At 37.3% G+C, this 14,975-nt stretch overlaps 1 protein-coding gene across 2 annotated transcripts in view; it reads right to left on the bottom strand.

Annotated features, from left to right (window-relative positions):
* Positions 1-14,975, bottom strand: part of PMP22 (peripheral myelin protein 22) — a 109,744-nt gene that overhangs the window by 10,005 nt on the left and 84,764 nt on the right. For both annotated transcript variants that reach the window (XM_020966626.2, XM_078155736.1), the window contains exon 5: positions 809-967. In XM_020966626.2, coding sequence (XP_020822285.1) covers positions 809-967 — 159 coding nt within the window. The remainder of the gene's footprint in view (positions 1-808; positions 968-14,975) is intronic.

Here is a 14,975-nt window from a genome sequence, read left to right as displayed (position 1 = left end):
ACTTTCATTTCATCTTTCAAAGGGTTCAAAGAGAAGTAATGAAAAAGAGCACAAAAGCACTAACTCTAGACTCAGAGGACCTAGGATCAGGTTCTATATCTGACTTGTGACATTGATTGGACAAGTCGCTTAATTTCTCTGGGCCTCAATTTTCTTATCATTAAAATGAGAGGATTCTACTAGATGTCTTCTGAGATCCCTTCCAGATCTGTATTTATGATCCTGTGATTTAGTTCTGCCCCTCCTCACCACCATGCATCATGTTTAGGTATTTTTCATCCCAATTATCTATGCAGCCCCAGCCCACTTACGAAGTGGGGAAAGAGAGACATGGGACCTTCTGCACAACCTTATGTATTAACATGGCAGGAAGACCATACTTTGTATATAGAGGTGTCATACTTAATTTAAATTTTTAGACAAACATACCAGAATTCACATACCAAAATGAATCTTACAGTCCAGTGATGCTGCTTGCTCTTGCTCAATACATTTTGTACTCTTGGGAAGTTGCCTTCAAAGCTAGTTTAGAAGTCACATGCAAAAAATTTAGTCTTGCTACTTTATAACCATACCCACCTTACTAAAAAATTAGAACCATTCACTATAGCAATCGAACTAAAGACTTTCTGAGTTTGAGTAGGTTGAAAATGAGAGTTAATCAGTTTCTTTTATCTATTTCCTTTATTTGGTGGCAAATGCCTCTACCATATTATAAGGTAACACTATGTCTGAATTAAAAAGGGGAAGAAAAAAACCCATGCACAAGACTTGTATGTCTAAAAGAGATCTATTAAAGGACACTTACAGCTGACTGAAGATGGGGATGGGGTGCTGAGGGACTCCAAATCTGCATCTAGATAAGGATGATGGTGTAGCAATTCTCCATGATGTGGTAACTTCAATGATGGTTTCTCAGCTTTCCCTTTTGGTATAGAAATCTCAGGTGAAAGCAGTCTGCTCCCGACTAGTTTTAGGAATAGAAAAAAAGTGTTGATGTGGTCAGTTACCCTATACCACGTATCCTGTCTGGGCTACCTGGTCCACTACATTAATGGAGTTAGCAATGGTGGCATCAAGAGGCATGATGATTTTGTTTGGTTCTGTGGTCCACTGTAGGCTGACAGGTGCCATCTGCCTTTCTCACGGGCTTATATGTTTCTGCCTTAGGACTGTTGGTACCTGTCCCCATTAACATGTCCATTTTAACTTGTGCTGTTCCCAGATCTAGCAGCTGCCCTGTGCTTTAATTGCATGATTCTTAAAAACCCAAGAGCTCTATCACTGGCTGCTGAATGTGGTAGGGTCAATTTATGTGCAGCTTTCTTGTGCTGGGTAATTCAGATTCTCCCTTTCATTATCCCAGTTAGCCTCTTCCAGCATCCAGTGAACTAATTATAACATGTAGGTAGGGCCTCTGTACCATTTAGAGGACTCTCGTATCATTAGAAGGGCCCAGACTATAGAGTGCTGTTTACTCTATCTGGCCATCTAATCACCCTAACTTCCATATTTATACTGTTATTTTAAAATATAGATTGTGGTAGAAATATATCATTTATTAAAACCATTAGTAATGTTCAAGGACATTTTACATGAAACAAAACATAATTTAGCCTTCACAATAACTGTAATAGAACTCTAATTAATAATTAAACCCAATTATGCTTCCTTATATTGGAAGAATATGCCAGTGTTTTGGCATGTGGACATAAGATTTTTAAAAGTTTTCACAAAAGAAAATTGAGTAAGAATGTAGTCAATTAGGCTCAAGACTTCAGTTTTATTGCATTTGTCATTAGTCTATGTCCTATCCATTTCCTGCTTAGAGAGAGATGTCCAAACTAGCATAGTCCCTCTTCCTTCTAATAGAACTTGGACCTAAGAAGATTTTAGGCAACAGAATCTCTAACCAAGGGGGGAATGTTAAAATACACCTTGGAGTTAATATTCCACAATATTCACCTTTCAATTCCTTCCTGGACCACTTCCCCTTAAAAGTTCCTTCCAGTGGTCAGCATTTTAACTTTAAATTTCAAAAGAGAAGATGTTATCTCCGAAGTTATACATAATGCCAACCATTGCTGGTGTGTGAGAAGACAGTGATCCCATGCAGACAAAGAGTTACTCCATCTCAAAGGAAGGCCCTAGTTTGTGTTCTATTTTCCTAAAGGGAACTGCATGGAAAGAGTTTTAGGCTAAAGAAGATGTTTCTTAATATTTGTAGAGAAATATTTATAGTTGTTTTTTTTTAAAACATGGCTCCACATCCCTTTTCATCACTGGGAGCAGTAATAAATGGGCATAGTATTTGTATGTAGGGGCATATGGTTGCCTTGGGGAGTGATTTCTGATCATCTCTATTCTGTGGCAAACATAAATTTGTTTCAGCTTTACAACAAAATGCCTGGCAGAGTGTAGATGAGAGGGATGACAAGAATGAATCAGTGATGGGTGGGATGTGTAAATAGGGAGGACAGGGAGAATAGCAATATGGTTTCATTTTGTGCTGGTTTCCTTAAGTATCTCTGGTGAGTGAGTAAGGTATATTTGTATGTATATTTACATCCATACTCCCAAGATGGTGGCTGCCAGAAACTAATCCTCTGGATAGTTAATTGAACTATGGGGAAAAAAATCTTAATTTTTAAATAGTTAATAGTTAAAATATTTTAGTTAAATAGTTAATTTTAGTTTAATTTAAAAGTTAGTTTAATTTTAATTAAAGTTTAATAATGAAATAGTTAATTAAACTATGGAAAAAACTCACAGGATCCCACACACAAAAATAGTGTTGGATCACAGTTGTTGAATTAGGCTTCTATGTTGTCCACCAGTCTTATCCTGATTTTAAATATCCCTTGTAAAACTTTAAAACTCAGGGGTTCACTATTTTATCTATAAAAATAGATTCATTTTGATCTCAAACGATGTCAACCTTAGCAGTGCATCTATCTAGTTTTCCCAGGTATGGTTGCTATAATTCCTTTCTTTTTTGCAGTGCCTTTGAAGTCACACATTCTCTGGATGAGTTTGACTGTCTTTATCTGGGAATTCTCCAAAGTACATTAACGTTCCTAAGAAAGCTTGTTGAAAAGCAATAGTATTAAGAAATGAAATTACATGACTCCTGCACCTGATTTGTAAATTTCCTGTGTTTAGCCTCTTTAACATCAGGGCCCCAAGCATAGAAAATTGCAGCTTTTCCTAACTCCTCAAGACCACAGGAGATTTGTCCTGAGTCCCCATAGTTTCTTAAAATAAGGAAACAAAAACCTTTTCCTCAAAACAATTCATAGAAAATCCAAGGAAATCACACTCTTATAATCCTTCTTGTTGCCTTTGTATAACACCTTTAACCCTGGGGAAGAGGCACAGCCAAGTTACCTATCTTCAGTGTCTGAAACAGACTACCACTCATCCCAAGGAACAAAGCAGTCTCACTGCTAGGTTCTGAAGGGAGAAAGAGGTCAAAAGCATCAGGAGGAGATACAGAATGAGGTGCTGTGTAGGATAGGAGATACGTTGGAATTAGGCATTTCAGTATAGATCAGGTAGGAAACTTAAGGATGATGTCAATGCTTGATCATGTCCCGAAGTCTCTCTTGGGTCCAGTCAAGGGGTACATGTCTGCTATCACCTGGTATCTAGAGCCCCCTAAATGGGGAAGGTCATAAACCTTGGGAACAGGCAGGCATGAGGGAGGAAAAAAAACCCAAGTGATACCAGCCTTGGCCTTTTTACTCCTTCCCTTTGACCAAGGATCTCCTTGTCCTAAACCTATTTGTTTAATAGGTGCTCCAGAGACAGTTTAATATAGATTGTCAGAATAATAATAACTTACTTTATATAGCATTTTAATGTTTATTAAATTCTTTACATGTATTATTTTATTTGGTCCTTATGCCAGCTATTACTCTAGGGCTCTATCCAAGTTAATACAAGTCAGCAAGCATTTATTAATCACCTACTATGTTCCAAGTATTGTGCTAAGTACTAGCTATAGAAAGCAAACAACCCCTCATCTCAAGGAGCTTACAGTCTAAGGGGAGAGAATCTGATCAGTGACTGAGTGTGTGCAAACTATCCAACTTATCCCACTATGTCTACTGTTGGCCCTAGACACCAGACCATGATTCAATTTCACATCCCATTCAGCTATCTACCCTGGGTATTGCACTTTCTTTGTCCCAGGACACCTTTTTCCTCTCCCCATCCCCCATCCCCACTTGTTTTCCACTTTCTTGGAATAAAACTCTCTTCCTTGGTCACTTCTCTCCTATATGTGCTGTATTTTTTATTGTTATAAATCAGCAACAAACACATTTCCATATAGAAAGAATAGAAAACAAGAATGGATCTCTTCAATAGGTTTTTATAATTTTTCCCCAATTACATGCTAAAACAAGTTAACATTTTTAAAAAAGTTTTGAGTTCCAAATTCTACTGTTCCATTTCTCTCTCCCCTGCCCCCTCCCTGAGATGGTAAGCAATCCAATATAGATTATACATGTGCAATCATGTAAAACATTTCCATATTAGTCATTTTGTACAAGAAGATTTGAACAAGAAAAGAAAGTAGAAATAGCATGCTTCAGTCTGTATTCAGACAATATCAGTTCTTTCTTTGGAGGTGGATAATGTCCTTCTGAGTCTTTTGGGATTGTCTTGCTGAGAATAGCCAACTTATTGTACTCTTCATTGTACAATTACTGTGTACAATGTTCTCCTGGTTCTGCTCACTTCACTTTGTATCAATTCACGTAAGTTCTTCAAGGTTTTCTTATAGCACAATGATATTCCATCACAATTGTATACCATGGCTTGTTCAACCATTCCCCAATTGATGGGCATTCCTCAATTTCCAATTCTTTGCCATGGTACTATAAATATTTTTGTAAAATATGCCCCTTTCCCTTTTTTTAAATCTCTTTGGTATACAGACCCAGCAGTGGTATTGCTGGATCAAAGGGTATGCACAATTTTATAGCCTTTTGGGCATAGTTTCATATTTCTCTCCAGAATGGTCAGATCACTTCACAACTTAAAAGCATATATTACATTTAGCATGGTAGTTCTAGCTTTCCCTTGCTTGTCTGGGGCAGCTAAATGGGGTGGTGGATAAAGTGCCGGGCCTAGAGATGGAATACCTTAATTCAAAAGCAGCTGAATGACCCTTGGCAAATCACTTAAACTCTGTCTACTTCAGTTTCCTCATTTGTAAAAAAAAAAATTCTATAAATTCTATAAATAGCTCCCAGGACTGTTTGAGGATAAAATGAGATAGTATATTTGTCAAGTGATTTGCAAATCTTAAAGTGCTAGCTATTATTTTGATTCCTTTCTAGATTTCCTTCTGCTTTTCTTTCTGTAATTTAAATTTTTTTCACTTATGTTCTTTTCTTTAACATCATTATTATGCCCCCTCCCCATTTCCCCCATAAACATCTCCAAAGAAAATAAGATATATAAGAGGGTGAGTTTATATTCAATGTAACACAAATCTACATGATATCCTTGTCTGAAAATATGTCTGATTCTGCCAAGAGATTTGAAGTGTGAGTCATCAGTAGTCTTCTGGATTCAGTCACCGATATTATTTAATTATAGAAATGCTAGAGATAGGGCCTAGACTTGTGATTTCGTTGTCATATGAAGAAACTCACTCTACCAAGGCAGGTCAGTATCTTCTTTGCAATGTATAACTTGGTGAGTTGCCTAGAACACAGAGAATTTGAGTGACTTAATGAGAATCACACAGCCAGACAGTGGCAAGGGCAGGATTTCAATCCAGCTTTTCCTGGCTTGGAGCCCACCTCTTTTGACTATGGCATGATGCCTGGTAATGGATTAACCTATCAATTTTTTTTAAAAAAAATGAAGTTGATTTATTCTTTTATTCTCCCCCTCTCCAAAAAGTTCTACAAGGGTTTTCATGAGGTTTTTTCCCCCACCCTCTTAGAGTGGAGAGGTGGTCTAGGTATACGCAGTCATGATTAGACAGCCAACACCTCCAATGTGGTTGAAGTTCAGGAAGTGGCATGGTCTTTGTATTTTTGAAGGACTGGATATTAAATAGAAAAGAATCTCAGGATCGCAGCATACTATTAGGGAACTTGAGGGCGTAGGGTGATGTGGGGAAACCTGGCTCAGTCCCATCTGATAAATATTGGGTTCATTTTGTTTTATTAGGTCTCAGGAGAGAATGTAGGCCAGAATGAGGTTGGATGAGTGCATGGGATAGGTTTCAAGGTTGTCTAGTCACTCTCTGAAGAGACACTGTCTCTTCAGAAAAACTATCCCAACCATTGCCAGGCCAATCATTCACCATCAAATTCTACTCTCCTCAGTTGTACCATTCCCATAAAGTCCTATGAATGTGTTCCATCTGCCATTTCCTCCAAGTAAGTGGCCAGCTAGGAAGTTATATGCTATACTAATACTCTGACCTCTTTATTAGTGTTTTTCATACACAGTGTTCCATCAAAGGAGAAAAATGACACAATTAGGGTCAAGTTATCTCAATCCTGGAAAGCTCATTCACTTAATTGAAACTCTGATATGCTATCCCTTGGAGTAATAGATAGGTAGGTGGGTAGATAAAGAGGGAGAAAGATAGAGAGATAGTATATCTATTAAGGACTTATTTTGTACCAGGCTCAGTGCTAAGTGCAGGTGATACAAATACAAAAAGAAGAAAATAAGAAAGTGAAAATGTACAGAGACTTCTGGGTCATGTGATCAACATGGTGAGCTAGTTACTTTCTCAAGTATTCCTGACCTCTCAAACTTCTCCAAAATAAGAATTATGTGCAAAAGACAAAACAACTTCAGCTGTCTTCTGTGATCTAAGACACTATGAAACCTAATGAGGTTTCACATATACCATGGGAACCTCATTGTGTGGCTCAAAGGAAAATAAGAATATATCTCTAGCCTCTTATTTTCCCCCCTTCTCCAAGGGAGTCTTTAACTCCTGACAGGAGGGGAAGCAAGAGGTTGGATCCAGAAGTTTATATAATATATTCCTTTAAATACTATTAGTCTAGTGGATATGGTTTTCAGGTTCAATCTAAATTCTGATTATTATTTATAATGGGGGGGGAATCAAGACACCCAGCTTCATATCAAAGACTTGATCCCATTTCCACAAATGAACACACAAAGAAGGTAGCCAAGAAACCCATTTACCTAAATCATAGTGAACTGAAATTAGATATAAGTATACATAAGAGAATATTTACTAGACAATCAGAGCTCTCTGATTGGGGATGAGAATCTTAGATTTCACCCAAGGGGAAATTCCCCAGACTCCTTAGTGTAGTAAGTTGGGGATAAAAACATGATGGAGTCTGCCAGGTCCTCTCTTGTCAGTTTCTTCCCACTGTTTTCCTTCAGCAACTTGAGATGGGAATTGGCATCAACTATCTCTCTTGAAATTGGAAGCCAGGAGCACCTGAAATCTAAGGAGTTTTGAAGAGACCTTAAGCAACTCAAAGAACTCAGAGAAAACTCGAAGACTCAAAGAAAATTGAAGGTTTGAAAAGAGTGATGCTCTTACCTTTCTTGCTCTCACCAACTTCCTGCCCCTCATGCAGGACATTCATTTCCACCAGTGAAAGAGTCCTATACTAGTGGACTTCGGGATTGGAGTTATAGAGGTAGCAACTCAATGGAATAAAAGTAGAGAAGGCAGACTAATACTTAATTCCTAACATGCTCATTCAGCACCACTTCCCAGCAAGCCATTACTCTAGCAAGACTGTACAAGCTGACCCATGTGCTTGCAAGAAAAAACTCTGCCGCACACTCCCCACCATGCACTGTGTAAAACCATGGTGGCAGCACTTTTTGCTGCAATAGCATTCACCAACAAACTAGGGATCTAGGGTAGGATGCCAGCATGTGTGTGGATCCACCAGGCCTGAAATAAAGGGAACTGTGGTCAGGTCTGTCCCCCAAGAAATCACTTGAGATAGAGACTGAGGCTGGGAAAATAAAAATTGCCCAGTGTGGAAGGAGTAAAGAGAAGGCTTTGAGCCCAATCCTCAGGGAAAAGACTAAAATTCCCGAAGATCTAAGGGAAAAAAAATCAGTTAAAAACCTTGAGCACAAACATATAAACTAAGAGGGAAAATAAAATTAAGAAAAGGGAAAATGGCCTTCAATGGAGTCTAGACATCTATGAATAAATACAGGATGTTCTACTGCACTAAAGACTTTTGGAACACCTTTGTTGCAAGACAAAGAAAAAGATCTGATGAGGAGGAGGACCCTATGGATTCTCAAGAGCATGGAACTATAGCAGGATGTCCCTTGAATGGTTTAAGAGGGAAATAAGTGTGAGAGCAGATTAGTAGAATACAAAAACTTGAGTCCACAGTGGCAAACATCACCAAAAACCCCCCAAGAGAATAAATGATTGGGCATGCAAATATACAGAAGCAAAGGACCATCTGGAACAAAAGAAGCACAATTACATTTTTAAAAATGATGTCTATGCAAGTGAAATATTGATCTCAAAGACAGGATACATAGAGACAAGTGAAAGATTATAGGTATCCCAGAAGAACATGACGGGTCAAGATATCTGACCATTGCACCATCATGCAAGCGACAATATATGAAAACTGTCCAGAACTTCTGAATACAGAAAACAAAGTACCAACTAAAAGAATTCACAGATTATCCTTTGGGGAGAAAAATCATATGCTGCAAACTCCAGGACACATAGTGGTTAAATTTAATAATTTTAATAACAAATGACAAGTTCTGCAAGCTTGCTTTTGTCATTAAAATTATTAAATTTGACCACTGTATGTCTTCGAGTTTGCAGCATATAGGAAAGGAAATTTGAGTAACACAAGGCTATTCACACCAGGAACCAAAGGAGAGTATGAAATACAGTATTCCAAAGAGGAAAGGAGCTCAAGATGCAACCCAAGGTAATATACTCTGCAAACCAGAGCCTAATCATTACTGAATAAAATATGGATGTTCCATAAAAAGAGGCATTTGAAGCATTCCTAGAAAGAAAACTATAATGGAACAAATTATTTCTTTTGAAAACACCACAGACAATAGAAATACAAGAAAAATAAACAAATGCAGCCACCAAGGAAGGGACAGGCAAATAGTGGAAAAAAATTATTATGGGGATAGCAAAGTTCACAATCAGGGACATAAGAAAATTCTTACGATGGGGTAATACTTCTATCCCATCTGTCACCTGCAAGAATCGGTATTTCTGAGGGTAAGGCACAACAGAAAAAGGGGATCAGGGAGCAATATCCAAAAGGTAAATAACATGGAATGTTTAGAAGATGGAACTCAAAAAAAAGGTATCTTGGAAGCTTTAATTTCATGAGAAGTACAGAAAGAATAAATAAGTATAAGGACCATGAATGAAAGAATAAAAGTCTAGAATTGACAGAAATGGAAGAAAAATAAAGAGAAATAAAGGAATCTTTTTTTTAAGGTGCAGAGAACAAAATTAAAGACAAAATAAGTTGGAAAGGAGAGAAAGGAGCATTTTATTTCACTACTTTGCTGACAGAAAAAACAGGTAAAGAATTAGAAAAAGTAGATAAGTAGAATGAAAAAGAAATTATTAACTAACAGGAAACTCCAAAACCAGGGAAATTGGTGACTAATGGGAAGGGAAGATTTTGAACATGAGGGGAAGAGAGTCAGTGCAAATAGGGTTGTCTTGAAGGAGATTAAACTAAAATATCTGAAGTGACAGTACTGTCTTTAAAGAGGGAGAACATTCTAATTTGGAAAAAAAGCCCAATATTAGAGACAAATAAAAAACGATAAGTCTTTCATAACTTTGAATGTGAATGGATTAGACAGTCTATTAAATTTTTTAAAAGTTACTTTGAGTAAGAAAATAAAACCCTGGTCTATTGCTTATAAGAAACACATCTTTAAAACAAAGACACACAGAATAAAAATGAGTGACTAGACCAAAATTTTCTACACATCTGGTGAATCCAAAAAGAGCAAGAGTTTCAATCATGCTACTAGAAAAAGCAAAAATATTCACAATATCAAAAAGATAAACAAGTAAACTATATTATACTCAAAGGAACTGAAGACAACAAATCAATATCAATATTAAACTTATCTGTTCCAAATGCCTTAGGATCTAAAATTGTAAGGAAAAATTAACTGAATTTACAAGAAGACATAGACACAGTATTATAATGGCTGGAGAATGTAATGTCCTTCTCTGTTTTGGATAAGTCTAGCAAAGATAAATATAACAGGGAATTGAACAAATTGCTGGACAAAATAGAGGTAAAAGACTTGTGTCATATTCTAAATGGAACTGCTGAAGAATGTACATGTTCCCAGCATCACATGCAAATTTTACAAAAATTGATGTATTAAGGAACAAAGATATCTCAAGTAAATGTAAATAGACAGATATAACAAACACATCTTTTATACTTAAAATTTTGTTTAAAGTTTGAGTTCCAAATTCTATTCCTCCCTCCCTCCCTCCCCTTTCCCCTCTCTCAGATGGTAACCAACTGATATAGGTTATACATGTGGAATTATGTAAAACATTTCCACATAGTCATTTTGTACAAGAAGACTCAAACAAAAGAAAAAAAAAGAGAAAGAAAATGAAAAATAGCATGTTTCAGTCTGTACTTAATCAATATCAGTTCTTTCTCTGGAGGTGGATAGTATGCTTCATCATTGGTCCTTTGGAATTGTCTTGGAATATTGCTAAGAACAGCTAAGTCATTCACAGTCTTTGGTTTTTTTGTTTGTTTGTTTTTTAGGCAATTGGGATTAAGTGACTTGCCCAGGGTCACATAGCTAGTAAGTGTCAAGTGTTTGGTCTGAGGCCAGATTTGAACTCAGCTCCTCCTGACTGCAGGGCCAGTGCTCTATCCACTGCACCACCTAGCTGCCCCAATTCACAGTCTTCATTGAACAATATTACTGCTACTGTGTACAATGTTCTCTTGGTTCTATTCACTTCACTATGCATCAGTTCATGTAAGTTCAGCTTTTTCTGAAATCATTCTGCTTGTCATTTCTTATAGCACAATAATATTCCATTACAATCATATACCACAGCTCATTTAACCATTTCCCAATTGATGGGCATCCTTTGATTTCTAATTCTTAGCCTCCATAAAAAAAAAGCTGCCATCAGTATTTTTGTATGAATAGATCCCTTTCCCTTTTTTTTTTTTAATATCTCTGGGACATAGACCTAACAGTGGTATTTCTGGATCAAAGTGTATGCACAGTTTTATAGCCCTTTGGGCATAGTTCCAAATTGCTCTCCAGAATGGATGGATCACTTCACAATGTATTAGTGTCCCAGCTTCCCCATATCCCTTCCAACATCCAACATTTTCCTTTTTTTGTCTTATTAGCCACTCTGATAGGTGTGAGGTGGTACCTCAGAGTTGTTTTAATTTGCATTTCTCTGATCAATAGTGATTTAGAGCATTTTTTCACATGACTGTAGATAGCTTTGATTTCTTTGTCTGAAAACTGCCTATTCATATCCTTTGACCATTTATCAATTGGGGTATGACTTGTTTTTGTTTTTGTTTTTTATAAATTTGACTCAGTACTCTCTCTCTCTCTCGATATATGTATTTGAGAGATGAAGCCTTTATCAGAGACACTTGTTGCAAAAATTTCTCCCCAGTTTTCTGCTTTCCTTATAACTTTAGTTGCATTGGTTTTGTTTGTGCAAATACTTACAAACATATCCTTTAAAGAACATAATGTAATAAAAATAATAATCTATTCAGAGGGCATGCATAAAAGATGGATATCTAAATGGAGGCTTAACAATAAAGTCCTAAATAGTGAGTCAAAGAACAAATCATATAAACAAGAATTACGTGAAAGAAAATGATAGTGATAAAACACCATACCAAAATTTTCTAAGGGGCAGCTAAAGTACTTCTCAGGGGAAGAACACAATTTAGTCTCTATTTTCAGAGTTATATGCTAATAGGAAACTGGAAAGGATGTTGGGGGGAAGTGAAGATGGAGTAGGGAAGAGGGAAGTAGAGTACAAAACAGCCCTTGGGGAAATGGAACACACAAAGAGAGTGAGCCAGGAGTGAAGTTACTATGGCTCCTGAAGATATGGTGTCCAGGGCAAGGACTGACCAATCAGTGATCACAGCAAAAGCCAGAGTCATCCTTAAAAGGCCGGAGGTAGAGTAGAAGAGTGAGCCTGGAATTAAATGAGCAACAAGTCTGAGACTCCTCAAGATATGACAATCTCAGGTAAATATTCAGTATAATCAGGGAAGTAGATCCTACTGAGAAACTATTTGTATGAAGACAAGGTAAGAGTGGGAAGGTGGAGAAGACCAAAATGTAAGCTGAGAGTGAAGTGAACAGCCTAAGGCTTCTCAGGGAGCAGGTCCCACGGAGGAGTTGGTAGGGAGGTTGAACAATCAAGAAAGTGAGCTGATGTGGAGCTATGATATCTAGTCATTGAATGCCTGCCAGCACCAAAGTTCAAATTTGTCACCTGTCTCACTTATAGCTTAGTTCATAGCTTCAATTGACATTGCCTCATGAACATCTAGTCTGTTACTATGTTCAGTGGCTCCTCTCTCTTATATGTCTGTCATCAGGGTACTAAATTCACTTTAATCTAAATCAGTCAAAAAAAAAAAGGTAAAATACATCTTTTCTTCCCTGGGCCTCAGTTCTTTTTTTTAATATTTTTTTATTTTTTACTAATTTATTTGATTTATCAACAATCACTTCCATAAGCTTTTGAGTAAAAATTTTTCTCCCCCTGCTTCCTCTCCTCCCTCCCCAAGACAGCATGCAATCTGAGATAGGCTATACATATACATTCCTATTAAACGTATTTTCACATTAGTCATGTTGTAAGGAAGAATTAGAACCTATAGGAGGAACCACAAGAAAGAGGAAACAAAACAAAAAAGAAGAATAAATAGCAAATAGTATGCTTTGATCTGCATTCAAACTCCATAGTTCTTTCTTTGGATGTGAATAGCATTTTCCATCTCATGAGACTTTTGGAGTTATCTTAGATCCTCGCATTGCTGAGAAGGGCTAAGTCTATCAGTTAGTCAATGCACAACATGGCTGTTACTGTGTACAACGTTCTCTTGGTTCTGCTCACTTCACTCAGCATCAGACCATAAAAGTCTTTCCAGGTTTTTCTGAAGTCTGCCTGTTCATCATTTCTTATAGCACAACAGTATTCCATTACATTCATGTACCACAACTTGTTCATCCATTCCCCAATTGATAGGCATCCCCTCAATTTCCAATTCTTTGCCACCAGAAAAAGAGCTGCTATAAATATTTTTGTACATGTGGGTCCTTTTTCCCATTTGTATGATCTCTTTGGGATACAGCCCTAAAAGTGCTACTGCGGGGTCAAAGAGTATGCACATTTTTATAGCCCTTTGGGCATAGTTCCAAATTGCTCTCCTACTTGGGCCTTGGTTCTGTTCTCATTTTCAAACTGACTCCATTTCTTAAAAGTTTATGAGATGTGAAGAAGAGCCTAGATGGTGTAGTAAAGGCAGGGATTCAATTGAGTGCTCCCAAATTCACCTGCAAACAATGATAAAATAACACTTCAAAATGAATTCTGGAGTGACAAGACAAACAAAAGAATAGGATAAAACAATTTTCCAGCCCAAAACAACTTGGAAGTTTTGCAGGAAAGGTCTGGCTCACTAGAGTGAGAGTGGAGTCCATTTCAAAACAGGCTGCACCTGGCAAGCCAGCAGTAGGCCTGGGGGAGAGGGGAAACTGAATCTGTGGCAGGCAGAGGCTTCTGGAGCTCTCAGCCCACAGATGGCAAGGGGGTTGGACAACTTGTCAGAAGGCAGTTATGCAGGACTTGTTGGCACTGGGAACAAGACTCTGTTGCATTGTCCATATGCAGTTCTAAGTCACAGTCCCAGACTGAAGAGGAACATTAGCAGGAGTGGGGAACCTGATCATATTTCCAGGGTGGAAAAGAGTCAGGGTGGTTGTTCACAGATGAGAGCATAGGCCACAAAGCAATGACCACACCTTTGCTTGAATTATACCACCTTGGAAGAGCTGAGAGCTTGCAGACCCACAGAGCTACCTCTGAAAGCAGTGGCACAGAAAACCTGAAGCTTGGGACAGTGCCCCCTTCACCCTGGGAGCAGAGTCCAACTTTAACATGTTAAAAGTAAAGAAATAAGCTGGAAAAATGAGCAAACAACAACAACGACAATGACAACAGCAACAAAAAGAACTTGACCATAGAAAGTTACTATGTTGATAGGAGAGATGAAAACACAAATGCAGAACAAGACAATAAAATCAAAGCAGATACATGCAAAATGTCGAAGAAAAATGTGAATTGGTCTCAGGCCCCGGAAGAGCTTAAAAAGGATTTTAAGAACTAAATAAGATACAGTGTGGAAAAATTGAGAAAAGAGAATGATGCAAGAAAAATCATGAAAAGAAGAGATTCAATAGCTTTGTAAAGACAAAGAAAGAAAGAGGGAAAGAGAGAGAGAAAGAAAGAAAGAAAATAACATCTTTAAAAAACAGAGTAGGCCAAATGGAAAATGAAGTACAAAATCTCACTGAAGAAAATAATTTCTTAAAAATTAGAATTGGGCAAGGAGAGGCTAATGACTCCATGAGACATCAAGAAACAAAAAATATAAAGAATGAAAAAATAGAAGAAAATATGAAATATCTCATTGGAAAAATAACCAACATGAAAAATAGATTGAGGAGAGATAATTTAAGAATTATTGGGCTACCTGAAATCCATGATCAAAAAAAAAGAGCCTAAACATCAGCTTTCAAGAAATTATCAAGAAAAACTGCCCTGGTATCCTAGAACAAGAAGATAAAATAGAAATGGAAAGAATCCACTTGATCAATAGATTTTTCTTGAAAGAGATACCAAAATGAAAACTCTCAGGGATATTATACTCAAGTTT

This window comes from Phascolarctos cinereus, unplaced genomic scaffold, assembly GCF_003287225.1.
Source record: "Phascolarctos cinereus isolate Bilbo 61053 unplaced genomic scaffold, phaCin_HiC Scaffold_5;HRSCAF=322, whole genome shotgun sequence".
NCBI classification, from domain to species: domain Eukaryota; kingdom Metazoa; phylum Chordata; class Mammalia; order Diprotodontia; family Phascolarctidae; genus Phascolarctos; species Phascolarctos cinereus.
Note: the sequence above shows the minus strand (reverse complement) of the source record. Positions and strands in the feature narration are given on the sequence as shown.